This window comes from Lupinus angustifolius, chromosome LG01 (genome assembly GCF_001865875.1).
Source record: "Lupinus angustifolius cultivar Tanjil chromosome LG01, LupAngTanjil_v1.0, whole genome shotgun sequence".
NCBI lineage: Eukaryota > Viridiplantae > Streptophyta > Magnoliopsida > Fabales > Fabaceae > Lupinus > Lupinus angustifolius.
In genome coordinates, this window is record NC_032009.1 from 18468102 (window position 1) to 18495492 (window position 27391).

The window sequence follows — 27391 nt, forward strand, 5'->3', positions numbered from 1 at the left end:
AATAAAATTCCAAAAATTATTTTCTAAAAATAATAATAAACATGTTATGGTAAGGTTTCTAAATCTAAATGATTAGGTTAACCAAAATTCAAATTTAGAATAAGTGGTTAAACCAATTATATTAAGGTTCCTAAATCTAAATCTAAGTGATTAGGTTAACACAGATTCAAATTTAAAATAATTGAATTTCCAAAAAAAAGATATTTCAAAAATAAATAAAAAATGCAATAAAAGATAGCTTCTAGAAACTCATACATTTGTCCCTAAAAAAACAATTAGTAAAATGACTTTATTTTATTTATTTTAGTATTTTTCGAAATTATAATATTAAATGAATAAAAATAATTAAAACTTTGGTTATGAATTTTTTATAATTATTTTCAGATTTATTAAGGTAATTAAATAAAAATGCTAAGAAAACCTCATTTGAATTTAAAAAGTGAACATATAATTAGGTGGTCAAATCTGTTGGTTAGTCTCCTTGATTTAAGTAATCAAGTTGAGAGATGAGATATCTTATTTTTAGCAATTTAGTTGGTATAATTTTTATTATAAATAGAGGTGTTTTAATCTACAAGAAACTACACTATAAATACTGAAATACACCAAAAACAATGACAAAGCCTAAAAAACATTCTGCCAAAAAGCTTGCCGCCACAATGGAAAAATTCCTAGCCATTTTGGCCAATGTGGTCACAAGTAGAGTTGCACCGTGCACTTGCTTCAATCTAAAACCTCAGCCGTCAAATCTTATTACTAGCCATGCCTTGTCGCTGACTGAAGATCCTGCCATTCAAGACACTGAACGTGGTTCAGTTTCACTACAACCGGCCACATCAGATCCTGCAACCTTTGAGAATACGAGATCACCTAATGGCAGATCCATGCTGTGACCCGTGCACCCTTACTGATCCACCAACCGAGTCCTAGCACGTGTCACGACATACCTAGCACATAACGCTCAACCAATCATCTCCTGTTGCGTGTCCCTAGCTTTTCCAGGCTACCACACATGATTTGGTTTCCCACAGTGTTAAAAAATTCATCATATGCAATCAGGTTTGTATCTATTTTCTCTAATGCATCACTTTGTTATATTACAAAGTTAATACTAAATCTCTAAAATAAATTTTTATTTATTAAATATGTGTAAATAATTTATTTATTATACTGTATAGAAATTCAACAAAATGGATATATGTTAAACTAAATTCTTTTAAATTATAAACAAACATCACAACTAAAAAATCCCTATCATGTTGGATAAATAATCATAAAAATTGTTTTAGCTTCATTATTATTAGCAACTGACTTTTTTATTTTTATTTTCTATTTTTTAATAAATCATTAAGTATTATTAATAAATAGTACAAGTTGACTAAAAAATTGAAATGACTATTAACAATAAATTATTTGGATGAATAAAATATATTCCAATACGGAAACAATATCTACAAAAATCATTTTCATATATCTGCCATTTAATCAAATCTTTTTGACAACTTATAAAAATTCTTTTATGTAAATAATTAGAATTGTGACTAATAAAAAAATAGAATATTTTTTATAAATAAAATATGACAACAAGTACTTTTTAAAAATGAAATAATTTTAGGAATTAACCAAAGATGGAGAGAACGAAGGTCGCGTTACATCGCTTCATTTCACTCGATTAATTCCCAAAATTAATAAAAAGAAACCATTTTCAAGTAAATTAAAAAACAATTAAAATAATTTTCTTATGAATAAACACCCAAAATCAATACTTTTCATAAAAAATAAATAAATATTTTTATTAATAAAATTTGCCTACCACATAAAGGATGGATGGACGGTTGCCTAGGGGCTTCTTTCCTCTCAACTCATCAATCGGATGATCGTTCTACGCCACTTTTGTTCTTAATTAAAATACCCAACGAACAAATGTTTTTCTACTAAAGAACTACCTAGTCTTGATTATCTATCTAAAAGAGGAATACATAGGACCAAAGTTCATCTTGTCAGACACAATAATAAAAATAAATAAATTTGTTCCTCTTAATAATTAATTAAATAACAAAATTAAATTTAAAAAAATATTAATCTCATATAATTTAATGAAGATAACGTCTAAGGCATGGAGGTAGGGTGCTAATACCTTTCCTATCTTGTAATCGACTCCCGAACCTGTATATTAAAAATCTAAAGCCCAATGTAATTGGCCTTAAAAGAATTTTCTACATTTTGACTATAAAATATAGTGGTGACTCTAATAAAGTCGTTCGGCCAAAAATCGCGGCGCGAGAGTCTTCAAAAAAGAATATTAATTCCAAGCCAAACGAAGGATCACGATTTACCTTTGATAATTTTCCTCCAAGTAAATGGAGGAAGAGACTCATTAACTTTTGAGCATGGATTAATACTAAGATTATGAAAGATGATATAGACTCTAACAAAGTTATAGAAGAGTTCTAATGTAGAATCACTAGTACCCTGAATGAGTGGTTCTATAACCTTGGATAGGTTAAGTAAGACTAATTCCACAGACTGCACAATACTGCTGAATTTCTAGGGGCGATTCACCAAGAGTTCATGAAGATATAAGCATTGAATCTTTGATAAAAAAGATGAGACAAGATTTATTTGAAATGAAATTTTGCTCACTAAAGGTGATGAATTTCGAGAACAGTTTGAAAAAATACATATGTAGCTTCTCTCCCACAAGAATTCCAACCAAAACTTCATAGGATGGTAGACGCTTCACAAAAAGATTTATGTGTTATTACTGTAGGCCAAAATCAATAGTTAACACTGGACGCTCTTCACAAACTTTGCAAGCAACACCAATTCTACTATGATATATTGAAAAAAAAATCCAAATTCACTAAAGTATGCACAAAACCATACTTAAATTTAATAAAACTCTTTTGCACCTTCTACCCACCACCATTAATGTCATAGATATCACCCTTAAATCTATAATATGTTTTAGGCATAAATTTATTTGCAGTCCTGATGAAATAGAGGCATTTTAGTTTTAGACCATATAAAAAAATTGGTTTAAGTCTTTATTAAATTGTTTAAAGGGGTTTGCTAACATGGAAACTTTCTCTTTTATTTAGGAACATGTTAGTATTGTGTACTATAAAAATTGGATAAAGTATCATCAATGTTATATTGAAATAAGTAATAGTGACAATAATATTTTGGTAAGTTGTTATTCTGAAAGCCTTCAAACTTATCTGATCATACAAAAAAAGTGGGGCAATACCATCTAAGAACACTAATCCCCAATTTTTCTCCATCTCAATCTTCCACCTTCCATAATTGATTCACAAGCATTAGTCAACTTCTTTTTCACAGTCTCTATATCTTTTGTAGTATCACTTATATTTTTTTACCTCCATTCATCTTTTACAAGATCCTACTTTGTGTTTCTCATATGGAAGGTGAATACCCTTGTTTCATGATACTTTTTACTCATCTAAAAACATATTTATTTTTATATAAATCTACAAAAGTAAACTAAGTTTTTTCACTCCAAAAATAGAAAATTACATGTGTTATATTTATGTAGATAAAGTTTGAGAAAATACAATAATATAGTGATACAAATATCATTGCATTTGAATTGGGGAAACAACGATAGTAATTTTAAATGAAGCCTTGAGAGATTCTTAGTTGGATAACTGATTTTGGGTCTTATTTCATTACTCGTATGACGAAAATAGCCTCACATGCAAACTAAGCCGAATGTGATATTCACCTCTACATTTCAAATTAAATGTGATCGAACATGATTGTTGATATTCACCTCTACATGGATTGCTTTGTGGATAATCAATTTTAGTCAAATGATACACTAATCTTCCCACAATACCTTAATACCTTGTAGTTATGTTGAAACATGATAGTGTTAAAAGTTTTAATTTGATGGACTTCATCATTTTTAAGATTTGATAATATCATTACTAATGAATCATACCTGAACAAACGCAGAATCCTCCCTCTAAAGATCATGGTACTAACGAGTTTGCCCAGAAATATGTCACAAGGACGATTGAGAACGCCTCAGGCATGAATTGAACTTGAGCATGTTCCATAAAAATAAGCTTACATACTATATTTATTTCAAGAATTAAGAAAATGCAAAAAAAAAAAAAAAATCATCTGGGAACTATCAACAATTCAAAGATTTATATTTGAATTTCAATAATTTATAGAATAGAAACCATCGTAATGTATATAAGGAGAGTGGAGAGAGATTTACAGAGGATAAAAATGTTAAATTATTGATGATGGTGACAACATTTGAGGTTATAGGTATATCCAAATGATGGAGGTTCGGATGAGGTGAATGGACTAATGACACCAAAACTTCAGTGCTAAGATTGACAAAAGAAAATGTTTGATGTCTTATTAAAAAAATTATATATGTACTTTACGGTTAACATAAATCTTTTTCATATGCTATCCAGTGTCCTAAATAGTTGGTATTTTTGTCATTTAATCTATCCCTCAGCATTTTGAAGCCAAGTTAATGTTTTTACTTGCATTAATGGTAAAAGTGGCAAGTGAATGGATTGTGTGAATTTAGATTAGAATCTTAATTGATGAGTGAAAAATTATCCACTAATCTATATAAGATTTATTAAACCATACTTTGAAATATCCAATATCTAACATCTGAGTCTTGACATGCAACCCCCGGACTCATGAATACATTAAGCATGTCACCCATAAGCTTGAATATCTATCTATTGTTTTATAACCTCAAAAGGAGCCTTTTGTGACTCGAAGTCATGATCTTAGGGACAAATAATCATTGTTCCAATGACTCAAATTCATGACCTGAGAGACAAATAGTCATTTTAATAGATGTATCGAATATTGAATTCATCTTAAGAGACTGGATGCATGTTGAATCCATTTTAATATATATTATGTGTGGTAGTGAAGGGTGTTCTACTATATATGAAATTTTAGGCCTTTCAATCCATCAATGTACTCCTCCAACTATAGATTAACCAAATATATGTCGTCTTTATCTAAGAAAATCCCCTCCTATTTACAAACAAAGGCAACACCAATATTAATACATGATATTTCAGGAGCTACATAGATTATCAACATTTGAAAGCAAAGGTAAGGTTTCTATACAATCTCATAAAACAAGTTTAATTCCTCCAGAGGCTGATTAACTTCTCTATTTTCTATAACTCTATTAAAAGCTAAGTAATCAGTTTCAGTAACTATTATTATTTGTTGTTAATTGAACAATATAATTATTTCTAGAGCTTTTGTCACTAGTAGATATACTAATTAATCTAGTCTCATAAGTATTTATGATTTTTAAATACTTTGACTAATTAATATAGAATATTTATATTGAAATGTAAAATAAAAAGTATTTTCTTGTATATCTAATTGATAACGAAAGAAACTTTGATGTCCGTATTTCCTTTCATTCCAACCATCAATTTTCAAATTGTTAACATTTTTTTATCGTAACTGATTTAATTATATAGTAAGTATATTTTTAGTTTATGTTGTTGTGCAGAGAGCAATTATGTTCACCTGCATTTCTTCTAAGAAGCAATATTTTGAAGAGGAAATGGAAGAAGGACATGAAAATTGGTTATTGATAAGTGTCAAACATACCTAAATTTTATACATTTTTATGGCACTTATCTTAAGCGTAATTGAGAAAAACCAACTTAAAACAATATTTTTTGTATAAAATATCATTATCTTGTATATTTGTGTTTGTATTTCTTTTTTATGTATTTTTGTAGGATTTAGAAAGAAGAAAAGAAGAGAAAGGAGGTGCCCAACCAGGCAGCTAAGCGTGGACCAAGCCACGCTAAGCTGACCTAGAAACCAGCCTGACCTGGACACCAGCCTGACCTGGACCAAGCTACTCAAGCAAGCAGCTCAACGGATCTGCTTGGCCGCTCAGCCTAGTACCAAACTAGTCCTAGCACGGTCAGAACTCAAGCTTGACATGGTCAGACACGAGCTTCGTACATGCCCATGCTGCTGAACAAGCAGCTTAGTGGTCCAACCAAGCAGCTTAGCGGAGAACCAGACTCCTGCCCAGATCAGTAAGCACTAGGCCATGTTCTAGTCAGCCCTGTCAAAGTTGTTGAACAAGCAGATTAGTGGTGCAATAGGTTGCTAAGCGGTGTGAACCCAGACTTGACTTAGCCAACAAAAAAATCATGAAGTCACCAATGACCTCACCTCAAGTAGCCCACCATAGGCTTTCCAGAGTAGCTTACAATAGATGGTTTCATAGCCCACAACTAGCTTTAATGAGTCAAGCATAAGGAGGTGACAAAGCTGCTTGATCAAGGGACCAAACTCATGCTGAAGGGTTTGGTCAGCTGCTTAGCGGGGCTGACAAGCAGCTCAGCGGCCCAGAAGAATTTCTATAAATAGGGCACATTCCATTCGAGCAAAGAGCATCAAGAATCACATATCATCTCATACAAAAGTTTATTTGTTGAAAACACCTTTTAATATACAAAATTGATGAAGCTAACTTATTAACTTTTATTTATTGTTATTTATTTTCCGCAATTTATTTACTTTTTAATACCAACCTTCCTTAAGGAAGAAGTTTGGTTTGTTAATAAAAGGAACCCGAAAGGGAGTAAATAAATAAAGGTCACTTAAATTTATTATTCTTTTGTTCTTTTCTTATTTATTTGTTTCTAACAACTAACTATTCATCACTTTTGTACATTAGAATACCATTAAACCGGTGTTGGAATTTATTCCACAAAACCGAGATGGTATTCAAAGGTACTTAATAATTATGTAATAGGGGATTGCTTCGATACCATTGTACCGGCGTTAGAATTTATTCTAACAAAGCCGAGATGGGGCAAAGAAGGAATAACTTATTCACATGATTATTAGTAAGTTGTAACTGGAATATTCTTGAAACTATTATACCGGTGTTGAAATTTATTTCAACGAAGTCGAGATGGCGAACAAAGAATAAAATCGGGTTCACTTACTAAATCAACTCAAAATAAAAACACACCGAAAAGAGAGAAATAACCTTTCAACAAAATGGTGCCGCTGCCGAGGACGATTTGTTGAGAGGGGAAAACCTATCACAAAAATATCTATCAACAGTCGTAATGATCATCATCCTCCAAAAATCTAACAAGCCACCCTTGTTTCCAACTTATTTAGCTTTTGCAAATTCTCTTTTCCAATTATGATGAATATAAATAAAAACCAAACCAACCTTATATGGTTGGAGCATACTATATTCATATAAATATGTATATGTGTATGTTTCAATTTGCAAGTGTTATGTATATTTTTGTTTTTCTTTCCCAGTAGATAGTTTTAATTACTCTTGTTACTGGTTAAGCCTACATTAGATCTAAAATATATGTAACCAAAGGCATGTGGTGTTTGTTAATTACTTTTTTAGTTCTTAACTTAATCCTATGCAACCTTCTCGGAAGATAAGAAAAAAATAGAAATCCGAAAGCTATTCTTTGTGGTTATAATGCCAAAATATCACGTCAGCTCACAAAATTTTATCTTGCTCGTTACAGGCCTCTTGAATATTCTATCTTACTTAATTTTTTTCTTTTATTTGTGTTATTTTTGATTTGTGTGTGTTGAGTGCAACTTTACCTTCCTGTCGTCTTTATTATTCTTATTGATAGGAATTTTCTTGTTAAGACGCTACGAATCAATTAAAAAAACTTCAGATTCATATCAGAACCACGATGATTGACGTGATTGAAGTTTAAGAGCTTAATATACATGCACTAAGAGTTTAAGACCTAGTTAATTATAAAAACATAATTAACAAACCACACATGCCTATAGTTACATTATTTTGTATATACTTGGGAATGATACTTTATGGATTATAAAGGAAAGAGACATGATATTTCTATGAGCAAATAAAACTACACAAAAACAACATCCATTAAACTAGAAATATTAATAGTGTGAAAGGTGAACATGCATGTTGTCAAGCCAGAGGAAAAGTAGTTGGGGATTGTGGTTTTTGTTATGTGATCATTAATTTCCTCTTACTTAATATTCTACAGAAAAACTAGAAATATACTTAGAATATAGTTAAATCAGTAACAAAATATAATGTTAACAGTTTGAAAATACTTTTTATTTTACTTTTCAATACAAATATTCTATATATTTGGAATTGTTGTGACAAATATTATATGGAAAGAATGTACATTATCTTGATTGAAAAACAATGTGTATGGACTGCTTTATGAATAATCAATTTTGTCGAAATATTTAAAAATCACAATTATCTTTACATAAATCTTTGTACAATGCCTTAATATATCGTAGTTATATTGAAATTGGATAGTTTTAGGCTTGAGTTGAACTTGAGTATGCACCTCCAATAAAAGGGTATGTAACCCTGAGTTGAACTTGAGCATGCACTTCCAATAAAGGGGTATGTAACCCTTTCTGATATAGTGTCAAAATCAAGATATGGTCTATGTCCTTTTTTTTGTAGTTACTAGTGAACCCAATGCAGAGTCTATAAATGTTTGAAAACTTCCATATCAAGTCATTCATATTATAAACTTTGATTAGTGGTTATGAAGAAGAATAATTATGTTCTTCCATTACAAATATAAAAAATCATTTCATCAATTACAAAAGATAAATTCACTTACAAAAGATAACCAACTACAAGTTGAGTTTTTATATCACTTACAAAAGATAAATTCATTTAAAGTATAACATTACTTGTTTTTATCATAAAGCATTAACAAAACAAAATTTTAAACATGATATATAAGCAATAAAAATACTATCATATACAACTACAATAAATTGTTTCTATAGAAATAGGATTCTATATTATATTTATTTCCAGAATTAAGAAAATGCAAAAAATGCAATTAACAACTATGAACATTTCAAAGATTTATAATTCAGATTTTAACAATATATACAATAAAAATCATTTAAAATATAACACATAGAATAAGGGAGTGTGGCTCTTCTCCATTACTAGAGGGGACAGTGCATAATTAAGATCAGGACATGTAGCAAAAAGAAAATTTTAATAGTTTAGATTTTTACTTTTTTTGAAAATAAATGTTTAAAAAAAATTAAGTTTCTCACATTCCTAGTACTGGAGAGTACAGTACTGGAGATGAATCATTATCAGAATAATTGTATTTATATCCAAATAGTAGTGTAAGGTGAGAGGGATGATGACATCAAACTCAGCTGTTAAGATTAACAAAAGAAGATTCAAGAAACACCATCGGAGTTACTGGGTGAAGTGGGTTGACAACTTGAAACTTAGGGGTTAAGATTGATAGAAGAAGTTTCGAGAAAAATCATACGAAATATCAGGCAAGTGGGACTCCTAACATTGTATTTAGGCGTTACTCTTGATGGAAGAATTTTTTAGAGAGGACAAAAGAAATTTCGATAAAAACAATAAGAACTACCTACTCAATTTTCATAAAACCCACGCTATGCTCAATGCTCTTTCAAACATAGTCTTTATATTGCTGATTATTGTCAATATAAACAAAATTATTTACTATTAGATTTTTTCATTTAGTTTAAATCTCAATTTAAAGAAAATCTTCTGCTTCAATTTGTATTTAGAACTTAAGAAACCCGCCAACAGTAATGCCATAGATTTCAGCACTTAAATCCATATATTTTTAGGCTTAAATTTATTTTTAGTCCTCATGAAATAGAAACATTTTAGTTTTAGTCCTCGTAAAGAAATTGGTTGAGGTCTTTATAAAATTGTTTAAATATGTATTTTATACTCAAGATAAATATTTTTCTTTTTCTATCCACTATCACAAATAGTATATATTTATGCTATTCACTATGTCTCTCATCATTTTGAAGACAAGTTAACCTTTCTACTCACCTTGAACAATAATGCTAAGGGTTACAAATAGATGAATTAATTGTATTTAGATTGTAATATGAGTAAAAAGTTATTCTTATAAGATTTATTAAATCATATTTTGAATTATTCAATTCATTCCTAATCAAATTTAATGGATAAATTTTAATCTACTCATTGATCCATTTTAATGGATTGAGTGCATAGAGTCCTTTTAATGAATATTAAAGCTATTAGTTGAAATGTTTGTTGAATTCATTGGTTCAGAATATATTTAATAATTACAATTTTAACTTCAATAAATTTTTTCAACCAATCAGAGGTGATGATACATTGAGTGGTACAAAAAGTGAGATAACGATGAGATCCACATATATTGTCTCACTCTTTTGTATCACTTCATATGTCAGGAAAAATAATTGGTTAAAATAATATTTAATAATTACAATATTAACTTAAATAATTATTTCTGCAACCAATCAACGGTGATTGTCCATATATGTGCTACCATTAGAAAGATATCTAGACTATCTGTTTTTCTTTTAAATAAATCACTTTAAAAAAAAGGCCTTTTCAAACAAAAATCATCCATTTAAGAAAGCCTTTCTTAAAACAACTTTTTTAAAAAAATGATCACTTCTTTAAAGGCAAGGGAAAAACTAAGTCTAAGGTTTTATTTTTCTTCTCCAATAGAGATATCACTCTCACCATAACAACATTGGTGCATTTTGATCAAGAACTTTTCTAGTTTGTCTTTCTCATCTCTCAAATGCAAAAACATACTGGAGCCATAACTCCTTCAGTGTTCAGCAACAAAAAGTGATATAAAATATAAAGAAAAGAGACATAACGTTTCTATGATCAAATAAAACTACACAAAAACATCCATCAAACCAACATTACAAGATAGGTTTTTCTCATTTGCAACCACAGGGTTGTTCAATGTGCATGAAAAACTAAAAGCCAAGTGAAAATTCATACAACTTCAATAGAATGACCTATTGTGCATTACTTTGGTTCTCTCCAAAGACAGTAATATAAAGAGAAATAGGTAAGGAATCCATTTTAATACAAAAAATACTAAGGCAATAAGTTGGAAGCAGTAAATGAAATACACTCAGAGAAGCCTAGCAAAACCTACATTTCAGAAGTATCTTATTGAATAATTGGAAAGTTTGATATACTTATCACTTCAAGTCTACATTATCAGAATGAGATGCAGGATCTGCAATGGGGTTACCAGCTTCAGCCACACTTGTTTCATCAACCCCTCTACCAGAATCATCCTCTAACACATCATCCATCAGGTCATCTTCTCCAACATTTATATCTTCCACGTCGTCGTCGTCATCTTCATTGTTGCTTCCGTCGGGTATTTTTCGTTTCTTGGGACCATGCTCCAACCTATGTGTATCCAATTCTTTGTCCATAGTTTCCTGTAAATCTTGTTCATTGTTTCCTTTCCTTGCTTTTCTTGCATTCTGCCATCTCTCCATATCCTTCTCAACATTGGCTAGGTACTGCTCCCCAATCTGTTTCTGATACTCAGACAATTCCTCTCTCCTTGCATTCTTCCATTCCAGAAAAGCCTGCAAAGTGATAATAAATTTTCGGTATTACATAAAAACACATGAAAAACAAGTTTTACATATTAAAAATAATAAAATCATCAAATTAAGAGGCAAGTATGGGTAGTCATCAAATTAAAGACCCAACCAAAGCTTGAAAAGCTTTGTTCAGGTAGACCAAAATGTCAAGGGTTTGATTCATAAGAACGACATTTGTTAGGAAGGGCAGTCACGCACCCCGACTGTGATTAATTCCTTACCATAAGGTGGGGATACCCTTGGTAGTATCAGAAAAAAAAACTCATATCAGCCTGAATTCTATGATGATTTCAAGTATCAAGTAATATATAACATTTTCTGTATTTATAAATAAAAATAAATAATTATCATAGATTATACTAAAAATACTCTTAATTATATATCTTTAGTATTTAAAATTTATTTTTCAAGACCAAAGTTTTGAGCTGGCTTGGTTCAATTCCACCTATATTAAGTATGGACTTTAACTACCCATGAAACAATGAAAGGAAAATAGATAAATAACAGAGACTTGACCAAGGTCACCCAGCTAATGCTGGAAGGAATGGCTTGCACAGTGGTCTAGAGATGATATATAATTAAAACCAAAACATATTAAAAGTATGTCTAAGTTTGACAATCACTTGAAAATTTCAAGTTCCAAGAGTCAAACCTCTTCTTTCGACTTTGCAGATGATCCAGCTTCATCATCCAAGGGCTTCTTCGGCAAATAGTATATTGGAGGCTCTGCCTTAGTCCTGGGGAAAATGCATGCCACATTCAATCAAACAATGACCCAAAATAATAAAAGGAAAACTTTCATATTTCGACCAAAAATACTGCAATTAGCAGGATGCATCCAGTCATCAAGTTACTTCAACACTACAATACACATGGACAGAAACTTATCTTGGTCTCTCAATAAAATGTGAATATGGACACTTTTGGACCAAAATTAAAAATAACCTGCAAAGAAATAAAACATATTATGATGTCCGGAATTATGTCTAATTGTTGAAGTGACTAACAAAGGATTTGTCATGAGAAGATTCCTGCCTCATAAGTTAACATTTGAAGGGGGCAAACCTTATAAAATTGCTTATTTTTTTCTGATGCTCACTCCACTGAAGAAACAGCAACTCCAATTTCTTTTCTTCGGTCTTAGAAGCCACACGTGCCCTAAGAGTCTGACAAGAATTAAGGAAATAGGGGAACAAACAGAAACACAGAAATGTTAAGTAGGATAATATGGAATTTTGTTGTCAATTATGAAGAGCAAAGAATTGTTGTCATTGGAAAGCCAACCAAGTCTCTCCTCCGCTTTTCAGCAATCTGCTCACGCTCTTCTATCCTCAACCGTTCACTTTCTTCACGTGCTCTTTGCTCAGCCTACAAAAACATCACAAAGTGTTCGAGATTATTATGAAGTATATAATGTTACCCACACACACAGAGAGAGAGAGAGAGACAGAGAGAGAGAGAGAGGTGGTAAGAGGGAGTCAAGGCTGTTAGTGGAAATAATGAATAGGGAGTTATAGAGGATAATTCAGATCAATCAATAACTTGGAAAGGTTTAGGGTTGGGGCAATTGGGCAGAGACTGCACTTGCATCTCTATTTTCTTCTTCTTCTCCCATTACTTTTTCCTCTATAATTTCTACTTTCTACCACTGTAATGGAGCATGGCTCCTCTGTTTTCCAATTGTTTTTTACTAATAATATCAGTTCCTATCATTCGGCTAAATAAAAATTGAATGTACTCTATACCCTTACAATTAACTAACAACAACAAAAAATGTTCTAATTTTAAATATATAGCCATTGCAATTCTAATTTAAAATATATACCCATTGCAATATAAAACCCAGATATAAGAACTTGTCAAATGGGTATTTGTGCAAAACTACGAACATTCCCAAAGAATGAATTCATAAAAATGCTTCAGTGACTGTGTCTCTAATAATATTAACATTCCAAATAATGCATTCACAAACAACTTCTGAGTTGGAAGAAGCTTCATATAATAATAGGCAACTTACTCTTTGCAAGGAATTGGATCTTCGCACATATGCCTCTGTTCCGGAGAGTTGCTTGTCTTCCTTACGAAATTTCTGGAGCAGTAAAAAGAAAATGTATAAATTAGACCTATATATGTGCATAAATAGCAATGACGATAATGTTGAAATGATAAAATCAGAATCTGTTCATATAAGGAGCAGTTATGAACTAGTTGAATTGAACTTATTCCACGGTAGTAGCAATGTGTACCTCCAAAGTTCCAAGAAGCTGACCGAGCATTCTTTTATTCCTATTAACCAAGCGCGGATCCTCATCCTTTGGCAAAACCCTGGGTACATGTTCTGCAGTTGGAATGTCGGAATCCTTAAAGGAAATGACAGTTATAGAACAGCATTAGATTATATATACAAAATCCTAATCAACAATCATGAAGGAAAATAAATACACTAGTATTTACCATCCTGGAAGTTCTTTGGTTTTGAAGATGAAATGGCTTGCTATCACTGTGGGGGGCTGTGGCAGTCCCATTAGTCTTCACTGCAACAGCATCATCTTCAGGCAACTCTCCGTCCTCAACCTTCATTCATTTCGAAATGGATATCAAGTTTCTATCTATCGTTCCTCTAAGAGTAAACCAAATTAGTCCTTAAATGATAAACACCAATCATAAGTCCCTAAACGATAAATATTACGCTGGAGATCCCAGACTGTGCATTTCGTCATTCAAATTAGTCTCTATCATTTAACATGAAGAGATTTGGGACCAATTTAAATGACAGTATGCACACTCAAATGAGGTTGTGTTTGGATATTTCAATGATGGGTAGAATGGAGTGGAGAAGATGGAACAAAACAAAGTTACCATACTATTGTTTGGATATGTTATGATGGAACGGAGTGAAATGTTAGTTGGTTCCATCTCATTTCATATTTTCATCTCATACCCCAAAATGGGAGAGAACCTGGATGGAATTCCACTCAGATTCTGTTCCATCCTATTTTAAACAATTCAAACTATGGAATCTAGTATCATTTCATTTCATTCCGTTCCATTCTATCTATCTCCAACAATCCAAACATGACCTGACAACAAGAAGAGTATTTTCCACCATTCTGAGACCAAGACAGTGTTTGCTTTATGGAATATTTTCGAGGAGAAATGTTTGTTGCTTCTTCAAAAAAATAATTTGTATAGGAAAAACGTGTTAGACAACAACAATACAACATACACTGCTTTCGGATGAAAAACACTGAACTTTTAAAGATGGATTTTTCGGATACTAAGATTACCTGATAATCAGACTATTTTCAAATCTGAGACAAAGTAACAAACCCTAATATGATCAACATTGTATCTTTCATGAACTAATTTGACCATTTAGTCATTCAAATAATAGGTTAGCACTAGTACTACTACCTTGACGACAGCCGACGAAAGTCTACGCTTAGCAGGAGGTTGATCTTCCAATTCATTCCTCTCTCCCTGAAAAATAACCAAATTCAATTTGTTTTAATTCTAACAAAGATGATGAGTCCTGACGCAACCGTGTTCAAATCCTAGAAACAACATATTCTCTCGGAAGGAACAGTAAGATTGTGTACATCTATCATCCTCAGACTCGGCAGCCCTAAAAGAGGATGAACTACATTGCAATGGTAAGATTGTCTACTTTATGGCACAGATGTCGAATCCTGTAAACAGTCTTTTCACTTCCGACTGCATACATCTGACTTTCTCAGACTCCACTAAGTGAGAGACTCGTGCCGTAATTTAAAACAAAAATAAAAACAAAAACAAATTACTCCGTACAAGTGGAGGAAAGGGACGTTGACGAATTCCGTTGCGAGGAGCAAGAGATGAGAAAGCAGATCCTCTACGAAGGCCGCGAGGATCACGAAGGCGCTCAGTAATCTGAATAAAAAAATGGGAATTGGATCAAATAAAATTGAGAGTTTTGAAGAAAAATGGAAATAAAGAAAAACAAAGATCGTATACATCGCGTTGTTGGCGAAGAAGCTCATCGATTTCTTTGCGGAGTTCTTGTTCGGTCTTCTCTACCGCCATTGAAATGATGTAGCAGTCACTGTGTATACCAAATAAAACCCTTGTTTTAACCAAACCCTTCTTCTTCAGCTAGGTAAGAATGTAAGATTATACATTATTTTATAATAGTATTACGAGAAAGAAAATGGTGATTGTGTAATTTATCTTTTTCTAAATTTTAAGGAGTTTGTTTTTTTTTTTTTGAAGTTTAATATTTCTATTTCTTATAGACTTATTTTGTTCTCTTAAAAATTTTGTTTTCATCACTTTGTTTTCTAGAAATTTGGAAAACTTAAAATCATTTTTTAAAATGTGAAGTCAAAATTCTCTTTTCTAATAGCTTTATAACTAATTTTTGAGACACTTTAATCTTTACTAATGACTATTTTCATGTTATTCATTTAAATTCTAACATTATGGATACACTTTGATGTGTGGAAGTTGATTATATGTGAGCCAAATTTGTCTTTTCTAATAGCTTTCTAACTAACTTTTGGGATATTTTAATTTTCACCTTATTCATTCAAACTCTATAATGAACTATTTTTCTTTTCCTAAAAAATTGTTTTAGTTTCTTTTGATGTGTCGACGTTGACTATGTGTCAATGGAATAAAGTCAAATAATAAGTTGATATGTTTTATACATGATTGTTAATCATATTTTTGTCATAGATTAAAATCAAATGTTTGGAATATCAAAATCAAAGAAAAATATATAGAAATTAAAACCAAAAGCCTCTGAAAATATAAGCCCCCTGTTTTTAACATTGTATCAAAAAAATTTCATGCTAAGTTAATTCATTAAGTTGATATTTGATAGTATTGTTGGTTTTGATTTCTTAAATAGAATAAAGTATTTTTTCATAGTAGGATATAAATTATCTTCTTCAGACACTAAAATTATGATATGTCCTATTATTTTTAAGTTTTTAGAAATATTATTGTAGAGAAATATTATATAAGACATATGTCATGATTTTAGTGGCTAGAGAATATAATTTATCTCTTGATATGAGGAAATGATTTTAGTCATATTGCACTTTGTCGTTATCGTGTAGTGGGAGGGTAGGTGGGGTTGTAAGGTAGTGTTGTTGTATGTTGTTGGCGGCATGTCAGACGGAGAGCGATTCTGAACCCAACTTGGGATATCCGATCATTAAAGGGGTTGTCCTCTAAACAAGCTCCTTGACCAAGTCTTACTCAGGTGAGAATAATAAATGTGGTAGTGTTTATTCAATTATTTATATAGTCCATTACTTTTGGATTGTTGGTATTGATATAGATAATAGTTTTCTTTTAAATTATTTATGTAGTCCATTAATTTTATAGTTGTTCATATTGTGACAATTTCTAGGGTTTAAGGTAAATAATTTATTAGAAGTAACATTTTGTGCATGTGTTTAGTCACAATGAGATTTTGTTTCTTGTCTCAGAGAGAAGGAAACAAGAAGACACAAGACTAACGTGAGTGTGACTTTTATGAATCATACCATATCACTTATTTATTTATATCTTGTGGATTTATGTAAATTTATGATTTCATTTTATTTATTTATAGGTATTGGAGAATAATATGTCAAAAAAACAAATTCCTCAATATTGAAGGTTTATTAAGCGTGTTCATAACATGCGGAAAATAATTCATCTATTTGTGTTAAAATATGCATACACTATAACAAGTAGACAAAAATGTTTGTAAAATTACCTCAGGAGACTGCAATGGCTTTCGAAAAAGTTCTCATTCAAAAGTATGAAGGTCCTATACGCGTATCCACACCGAGACCAATTATTGTTCTATCAAAACTTAATCCATGGAGCAAAAATTCAACTCAAAATAGAATTATAATATTTCAAACAAAACCAAAATAAAAGGATTGAAAGAAAGCAATTTTTCTTTTCTTTGTCTATTACCATATATATTACGTGAGTTTTGGTTTATAATGAATAAAACCAAAACCTCCTTCAACTCATTTAGTGTTAATTAACCACCCATTAATTTAGCATAATTTTTGGTTTAACATATAAAACCAAAACTTCATCCAATCAATTTAGTGTCAATTAACAATCCATTAATTTAGCATAATGTTTTTGTTTTTGGTTTACAAAACTGGCTATCAGTTTTAAACCTTTGAAATATTACAATTAAGTCTCACTTAATTATATTAAAGATGACTGAATAATATTTTTTGTATTTTTTGTGCTAGCAAAAAATACAATAATATTTTACTTAAAAGTAAATATACAAAATTAAACTATTTAATTTATATATTTTCTCGTCCAACAAAAATCAAAACACTCGTTAGTATGTGACCTTGTAGGTTCATTACTAAACTGGTAGTAAATTAAATCATTAATTTACTAATCAATGTTGACATCTAGCAACACTCCTTAACGATTAGAAGATTAATATAATATTTCCTTCCATCTTTACAACTTCATGTTAACTTTAGAATATGATATAATTGTCAAATTCTAATAAGTTAATTCGGAGTGAATGACTTAAGAAACTCATTTCTTCATTCATTCAATTCCCCTTGGCTTATTTCTATAGAGCTCAAACTCATTACCATGAGTTGATGGATTCTTTCTTGATTAATCACTAATTTTCTACAAGGATTTAATTATACACAATAATCATTCAACTAATATCATAAGGCATTAGGTGTCTGGTATCAAAATATAATAAATAACTTGTTAATTACTACGGTAATCTCAAGTCTAAGAAAAATATATATTTCTTCATAAGAATATCCTATTGAGAATTCAAATGTAATATATTAACTATTAGAAATTCTCCCATGAGTCAGTTCAATGGTCATATCTCCATATGCACCATTTATATGTGTAATTTAATAAATGAGATCTATTAATCTTTATCTAATAAAGATCATTACACATATATTGATCTATCTGAATTAATAGTGTTCTAAGCTCAATAATCCTAGGATCAAGAACAATTTAGATTAAAATTATAAAAGATTTATTTCTCATTATTATAATTTATATTATAATAATAAGTCTCTAATTCTAATCAAGGACTTTTCATATTAATTATTTTGACAAAGAGCGAATATGATATTAAGATAATAATACATATAACTTTATTATTATAAACATGACAAATTGGTTCTTGGACATACATTATATCCAACAATCTCCCACTTGCACTAGAGCCAATTAGTCATGTACCTCATTCTCACCTCCCACTTGTGCTTATCAAACTCTTTTATGTCAAGTGCTTTTGTGAATGGGTCTGCAACATTCTCTTTGCCATCAACCTTTGTAGCTTAACATCACCACGTCCAATGATTTCTCTAATTATGTGATATTTTCGCAAGACATATTTATTCTTTTGGTGCGATCTAGGCTCTTGACCTGGAGCAATAGCTCCATTATTGTCACACAATAACATAATTGGTTCATCCATCGAATGAACTACACCGAGTCCAGTTAGGAAGTTTTTTATCCAAACAACTTTTTTAGCAGCTTCACTTGTTGCTATATACTCTGCTTTAGTAGTTGAATCAACTATTGTCTCTTGTTTGGAACTTTTCCAACTTATTGCGCCTGCACTCAAGGTGGAGACATAACCAGAAACTGATTTGGCATCATCCTTATCTAATTGAAAACTTGCATCGGTATAACCCTTTAACTTGAGTTCAGACTCTCCATATATAAGGAATTGGTCTTTAGTTCTTCTTAAGTACTTAAGAATGATCTTAACCACTTTCCAATGTTCCTCACCTGGTGGATCTGCTTGATATCTACTAGTTACACTCAGTGCATATGCGGTATCAGGTTGTGTACAAGTCATGATGTACATGATAGATCCCACTGTACTGGCATATGGTACTATATTCATGCGTTCTCTTTCCTCAACAGTCTTAGGACAATCCTGCCTACTGAGAGTAACTCTAGATCCTATAGGTAAATAACATCTTTTGGAGTTGTCCATGTTATACCTCTTCAAGATGGTATCAATGTACAAGGATTGGGAGAGCCCAAGAATTCTTCTGGATCTATCTCTATAGATCTTTATTCATAGAATAAAAACTACTTCTCCCAGATCCTTCATGGAGAACTGTTTTGATAACCAAGTCTTTGTAGATTGCAATTCCGAAATATCATTTCCTATGAGTAATATGTCATCAACATATAGCAATAGGAAGATGGTCATGCTCCCACTGACCTTTTTTTAAATACAAGGTTCTTCTTCACATCTTACAAAACCAAACATTTTGATTGTGTTGTTAAAGTGAATATTCCAACTTCTAGAAGCTTGCTTTAATCCATAAATGGATTGTTGTAGCTTACAAACTTTATTATGATCAGACATAGGTGTGAATCCTTCGGGTTGTATCATATACACATCTTCTTTCAACTCTCCATTAAGAAAAACTGTTTTCACATCCATCTATTATATTTCATAATCATGGTATGTTGCTATAGCAAGTAGAATCCGAATCGATTTGAGCATTGCCACAGGAGAATGAGTCTCATCATAATATATTCCTTCTTTTTTACGATATCCCTTAGCAACAAGATGAGCTTTATAAGTCTCAACCTTTCCATCTGCTCCAATCTTTTTCTTGTAAACTCATTTACAACCAATTGGTTTTATGTCCTTTGAAGCCACAACTAAAGTCCATACTTTGTTGGTCTTCATGAATTCCATTTCAGATTCCATGGCTTCTTGCCACTTCTCATGGTCCAAGCTTTGTTGGCCTCTTCATAACATTTGGAGTCATCATCAATATGATAATCCTCATTTGCTATTGTATCTTGCACAATCAAGTGTAATCTATTTGGTGTATGATGTGATCTCGTAGATCTTTTAAGGGGCACTTCTGCATTTGAATCCCCTTGTTCTGAATTCATTGGTTGTTTCATTTGTTCCTGAACTGGTTCAGTAACCTATTCCTGAACTACAACCGGATATTGAACCGCAACATTTGACGATGGTAACATTTATGTTGGACTTAAAACATCTAAGCAATGTTGCTCAACTTTCATATCATGTTCTTGAGCATTAAATGTTTCATTGGTTTGTTGATCTTCATCAAGCATTATTTCGTTACAGTGAATTCCTTCTGCAAGAAATTCTCTTTCTAAAAAAGTTCACCATCTTGCCACAAACACTTTATGGTCAGAAGGGTGGTAGAAATAATATCTCATTGTTTCCTTAGGATACCCAACGAATCTACACTTGTTAGACATTGCTTCAAGTTTATTCGTTTATAATATCTTAACATAGGTTGGGCATCCCCAAATTTTACTGTGTTTAAGGCTTGGTTTGCGCCCTTTCCATATCTCATATAGTGTTGTAGAGACAGATTTTGTGGGAACTTTATTTAAAAGAAAATTCGGCTTCCAAAGCATATCCCCATAAGCTTATTGGAAGATCAGTGAACCCCATCATGGATCTAACCATATTTAATAAGGTTTGATTCCTTCTTTCATATACACCATTATGTTGTGGCGTACCTAGAGGTGTCCATTGTGAGAGAATTCCATTCTCTTTCAAATAATCAAGAAAATGAGCATTAAGATATTCTAGTCCTCTATCAGATCTTAGCATTTTGATACTTTTACCAGTTTTATTTTCCACTTAACTTTGAAATCTTTTGAACATTTCAAACGATTCATATTTATGTTTCATGAGATATAAAAAAAAACATATCGCGAAACATCATCAGTGAATGTAATAAAATAAGAATATTCTCCTCTAGCTTGAATTCTCAAGGGCCCACAAACATCACTACGAATTATCCCACCAATTCAGAGGCTCTTTCTTCATTTCCAATAAATGGAGATTTGGTCATTTTGTCTTTGAGACAAGATTCACAAGTCATGTATGATTCATAATCATAATTGTCAATGTAACCTTCCTTGTGCAACTTGTTAATTTTTTCTCACCAATATGACTGAGTCTATAATGTCAAAGATATGTTTTGTTTACTTGATTATCTCTTTTAAAACTAGAAACATGCATAATTGAATTAAAACGAACTTGAGGTAAGACATAAATGTCGTGTTGGATATACCCATTCGCATAAAATATGTCATTATTATAAATTTAGCAAACACCTTTATTAAAAACAAAGCGATAACCATGAATATCCAACATCGAAATTGAAATAATATTCGAAACAAAATTAGGAACGTAGTAGCAATTTTCCAATACCAGTACATTGCCAGTCAGCATTATTAATGAGATTATTCATATAGCATTGGTTGCAACACTTGCTCCGTTACCCACTTGGAGATTGATTTCTCCCGTCTTCAACCATCTAGTTATTTGTAGTCTCTATAATGAATTTCATATGCTAAAATTACTATCAGTATCTAATACCCATATTGAAGAATTTGTAACAATTAAGGAAATCATGAAAACATTTTTTATTAATGTCTCACCTTGTTTCTTTTCTTTCAAAGAATCAAGATATTTGCGGCAATTCCTCTTCCATTATCATTTCTCCTTACAAAAGAAACATTCAGCATTGTTTTGGTCAACACCACATTTTTTGTCCCTAGGTTTAGTCACACCACCTTTAGGAGCGAAAGGCTTCTTTTTGGACTTATTGTTCCATTTTTCCTTTTATTGTTGGACTTTCCAACTACCAAGACAAATCCTTGGTTCTTTCCAGAGTCAATTTGTTTCTGATAGTCAATTAACATATTTAACATCTCATGCAAGTCACAGTCTGTAACACCGTGTTTTTTCAGAGCACTTTTAATTAAGTAATTAGTATTAATGGATTAATTATAGAAATTAATCAGTAATGTTTTAGGCTAAACCTCAACTGAGTTTTAGTCTTGTATTATGATTTTCTTGCTTTCCCTAATTTTTCAAGAATTTTGGAGAACAAAAGTTTCCAAGACGACTTCGGGTCGTTTTATCGAGTTTTCGCCGAGTTTTTGAGTTCCGTAACTCGGAATCGAATTCCGATTTCTCCATTAGCTTCGAAATATTATTTCTAGTCAAAATAGACATCAAGTTTGTCCATAACTCATCTCTAGATATTTTCACCTCGAAATTCAAGTTTAGACGTTTTGGGCAAATGTCCTAAATTGGGAGATTGTATATTTCTGGACGAAGTTATCCGAAAATGTTCGGACACGATGTTTATTGGGGAATTACATCATATCAATAAAGTTGGAAATCATCATTTCATGAGCCACTTACTTGTTACACAAGTAATTCAAAAGCTTCCAAAAGCCCTTAAATCACTCAAGAAATCCTCTCACTCCACCACCATTAGACCCATCACATATGCTAGTCTAAATCTACTTACTTTGCATTAAATTTTCTGATTTGATGATGGTGAAACTCTCCTATAAATACCTCACTCCATTCTCTCATTTTTATACTAAATTCCCTATATAAACTAAAATAGTCTTTTATTTTCTCTTCTTCATCTTCTTCTCATACTTCATAGAAAGTTATGAGCTTTTATTATGTTGTTCATAAAGTAGAATTTGTATTTTTTCTTTAAGTATTTGATGAAGGCATAATTAAAGGGGATGATAATAAAATCATATGAACCTTTATGTAGTTTTTGAATTTTGTAAATCTTGAAATTTCTTCCTTGTTCTTAGATGGAAAAACTATATCTTTGGACAAGGTTAGATGAGTTATTCGTTTGGAAATATTAGAAATTATTGTTAGTATTTGAATATGTTTAAAGGTGATGATTTTAACATCAAAGGAACAGTTAATTTGTTTAGGAAAAAGTTTGTATTACTTTAACGTGTTTAAGAAAAAATTTGTATTTTATTCTTGAAAGTTTATGGTGTTAATGAGTCGTTGTTGAAAATGTTTCATTTTTAGAAAATATTATGTTTTATTCTTGAAAATGTTGATGAGTCGTTGTTGGGATAAAAGATGATTTATTAAAGTCTTGACTTCATAAACTTAAAATGTTATGGAATTTTGGATATAAAAGTAGTAGAAAGTCTTACCTTGGAATTTATTTTCATGACTATGAACATAACACTTACTAACCCATGAGGGTTTTTCCTAAAAAATTAGGAGGTGTTAAGATGTTGATGAAAATTTGTTTTAGTAGTATACTTGAAATAATGAGATTTACCTAAAAGTCTTGACTTTATAAACTTAAAGTGTTATGAAGTCATAGATGGTAAAATGATTTAAAAATGTTGAATCTTAGTTAAGTGAACTTACTTTAAAATGGTAAGATATACTTAAAAAGTATTGATTTTGTTTAAAACTTTAAAAATGATAAGTCTAGCTTAATGATCTTATTTTAAAAGGTTAGTTTTAGTAAAAACATGATCTTATTTTAAAATGTTAGCTTTAGTAAAAATGTTTTACTTACAAAAAATAAGATTTATGAACTATCATAAAAATGTAATGAAGTGGGAACACATGTCTAGAAAGGTTGTGTCTAAGGAAAGACTTGGTATTTAAGGACATCTTTACGACCCACCTCTCTTTCCTAGGAACTAGCCAGTATATCCACGGATTATGACATAATTCCAGTATAAGTTTTATTGAAAATCTTACTTTAAAAAGTGTTATTTGATTTTAAGACTTTCAATGACAAATGATGATTCAAGGATATTCAACCTTGAATCGGATGGACGAAAGCAATTAAATTCATTTTAAATCGGAAGTTTTATCTTCGCGTAAAAAGTTATTTCGTAAGTATAATAATAATCGTCAGTTAACTAATTAACATTATTTTGGCGTAATGAAGAGTTTGAGAGGAGATCGAATCAAGTAAGCTCACCTGCAAACAGAGAACCTAGCGACCCGTCACACTCAGGTGAAAGCTTGTACTTAATCAATTGCCTTGAGTATTAAGAAAGCTTGTACTTAACCAATTGCATGTTTGTTTGAATTAAGTACATCAATATTTCTTATACCTATTTATGTTATGTTTATATTATGGGAATGATATTTATGTGATAATTGTTAAATTCAAGGTTTAAAAACATATGATATAAATGAGAAATACTTTCCTTGAGAAAAGTAATTAAAATGATATCCAGGCTCTTCTCGCATGAGCGAGACAGCGCTCGCTTGAGCGAGAAGTGTCTAGAGAAAACGAGTGTTTTAGCTCGGGGCGAGACATCTCTCGCTTGAACTAAAATAGGCACAAATGCCTCAAATATGGATATGCCCTCTCGCTTAAGCCACAAATGCCTCAAAAATGGATATGCCCTCGCTTGAGCTAGACAGCTCTCGCTTGAGCGAGAGGGCTCCATACAGACATGATTTCTTTTTAAGTCGTCTGAATTATAACTCTCATATATAAGAGAGCCTAATGGCATGCTTGCCACCAAGAAGTTGTAAAGGTAAATAACTATATGAAATTCGTGTAAGTAGTAAAAGTAAGGAATTGCTTTGTTAAAGGCGATGTCCGAGGGTGTGATATTATGCCCACGCAGCAAGATCGTTTGACCGTAAGAGGCTTGGCTAGAGGAGTCGTCCAGGATGATTCAGCGATGGTTCACAGTGGTGCTGAGAAGTATTATGCTGTGCCGATGCAGCGAGATCGTCTGACGGTAAGAGGCTTGGCTTGAGAGTCGTCCAAGATAATTTAGTGATGGTTCGTAGTGGTGCCGAAATTATTCACTTTTTTTTATATGTTAAGATCGGGACCCACTAGAAGCATTCCCGATGAGAGATGTCTTAGGATGGGCAGATCGCTAAAAAAGATGGATTAAAAGACATAATTTGCTAATTTCGGTTATGGTGCGTATCCAAGGTCAAAAATGAAGTAGTGGAGAGGAAATGTACGGGAGACGAATGAGCCCCGAGATGTTGAGAGGGACGACGTTGATGGTGGTGATTCGTCAGCAAAGTCTTGAGGGAGAGTCTAGGTGAGACGAGTCTTATGTATTCCTGGATGAGGTATTCTGGACATTGCTCACAGCGCAAACTAGACAATCTCTGGCAATCCTTCTTTGCAATCAGGATGGATGAGAGGGATGTCCAGAAAGTGTTTGATACGACACCATCCTTAAATGGACAGTTCCGTTGGAACAGATCGACCATATATCCTTGCGAGGAATAACTTTGGTGTGATCAAATCGGCTTGTTATGGGAACTATACTCTCGGTTATTTCCAAATAGTTATTGGGAGGATAAATGAGTAAGGATGGTGGACTTATGCATCGCATTGCATACATGATATTCTTTTATATTGATTCTAAATTCTCGAGTTTTATACTTCATTCATCGTTATTATATGCTTGTATGATCACATGATATATTTGTACTCGTGTTGTCTTAGTGTATTATTCCGTGTAATTCCACAACGTCGATGATAAGTTTTTCATAGATGTTTTACTCCCTCTCTTTTCTGATGGTGTATTTGTACGCATGTTCAGATGGACCCATCAGCACTGATCCGAGGTTACCGCTTCACTATGTCGTAGGAGGGGAATGGAGTGTTAAGGGTAATCGACACACTTACACAGGTCCTTGCGACCTGGAGCTGGATTGGGTAAGCAAGGGCTCAGTTCTGCATCTTCCACCATACTACGCAGTTCGGGAGGCATCATTCACTTTGCCCGACCGAAGACCTGCAACCAGAAGTTTGAGGCTGAAGCTCGAGGCATACCAGAAGTTGTTAGGACCTGGCCCCAAACAGGATTTTCATCATCAGGATCGACGCCAAGAGAGACAGACGGGGCCATGCCAATGGGGTACACCCCAGACCCCTCGATGGATTGGAGAGCGGATGAAGTGGAGGAGGAGGAATACAACGGTGACTGTGTAGAGCTTATCTGCATAGAAGATTCTGTTGAGGTCATTGAGATCTCTTCTGACTCGGAGGTGGAGGAAGGCCCTAGCGAGGCTTCCAGTGCACCTCTGGTTTAGGAGGCTTCTCTTTTGTTTTGTTGTGATAGGAACCTGTGTGAGGTACTTTTTGTAATGTCTATGCCCCGACATTATTTTCTTTGTATTTTCAGTTTTTTATGAATGAGAAGTATTCAGGAAAAGAATTGTGTTCATTTAATTATCTTCAATGTATTAAGAATTTTATTTCCGCAAGGTTTGAAAATGGAATAAGGTAAAACTGAAAATGATTTGTAAGTTATAGGTTACAAAAAAAAGGAAAGAAAATTTTACTCATTTCCTAAGAGATTAAATATATTAAATATGAAAGGATTTTCGGGGCGTTACAAAGTCCATTTTATTCATGTTAAAATTAAAAATGAATGGTGAAAATGAATCAGGGAGTGACTATAAAATCAAATCTTGGGATAACTCCTTCCCAAGTTTGCAACCCAACTTCTCAAATTGTTCCATAAGACTAATCATCTTCAGAACATGAGGTCCTACCGGAGTATTCACATTCAACATGGACCTAAATAGAGTCTTAGACAACTGGTATCTAGTTGTCCAACTCTGTGCACCATACATCTTCTTAAGATGTGCGATGATATCAGTTGGTTCCATGTCCTCATGCTGTCTCTGGAGTTTAGGACTCATTGATGCTAAGATGAGGCATTTTGTACTCATCAAGTCCTCTAATTACTTTTTTATAAGCAAAAACTGCATCAACATCATCTTTATTGACTGGTTTAGGTATAATAGGCTTATCATTCGTATCGATAAGTTTCTCGTGCATGAGAACGATTATCAGAGTTCGATACCAGTCATGAAAGTTATTTCCAACCAACTTTCCATCTGCAAGTATCAAACGTAATGATAAAGAAGACATGTCGAAATATCTACACACAATTAAACAAATATGTGAGAATATATTCATGTAAAGAGATATATTGCAAATAAAATACTCCTACTTACTACAATAGCAATTTAAGAAATAAAAATTTCTCATAGTGGAAATATAAAATAAATGCCTTTAAAATTGTGAACAAATATTTG

At 32.0% G+C, this 27391-nt stretch overlaps 1 protein-coding gene across 2 annotated transcripts; it reads right to left on the reverse strand.

Annotated features, from left to right (window-relative positions):
- LOC109350719 (pinin-like) lies at window positions 10768-15622 on the reverse strand. 2 transcript variants are annotated; one of them, XM_019591997.1, is made up of 10 exons: window positions 15478-15622; window positions 15292-15393; window positions 14899-14964; window positions 13939-14058; window positions 13731-13844; window positions 13502-13573; window positions 12769-12852; window positions 12550-12650; window positions 12137-12221; window positions 10768-11466 (listed from the first exon to the last, which is right to left on the reverse strand). In XM_019591997.1, exons 1-10 carry the CDS (start codon window positions 15544-15546, stop codon window positions 11065-11067), a joined length of 1215 nt encoding a protein of 404 aa, XP_019447542.1. In that variant the 5' UTR covers window positions 15547-15622; the 3' UTR covers window positions 10768-11064. The 2 variants fall into 2 exon arrangements, with proteins under 2 accessions (XP_019447542.1, XP_019447533.1); XM_019591988.1 differs by having other exon boundaries at window positions 14896-14964.

Excerpts from the sequence above, each read along its gene's own strand:
- LOC109350719 (XM_019591988.1), bottom strand. The coding sequence starts at position 15,546 with ATGGCGGTAGAGAAGACCGAACAAGAACTCCGCAAAGAAATCGATGAG. Across the intron at positions 15,394-15,477 it reads TTCTTCGCCAACAACGCGAT|ATTACTGAGCGCCTTCGTGA; the intron begins GTATACGATCTT and ends TTTTTTATTCAG. Across the intron at positions 13,845-13,938 it reads ACCAAAGAACTTCCAGGATG|GATTCCGACATTCCAACTGC; the intron begins GTAAATACTAGT and ends ATTTCCTTTAAG.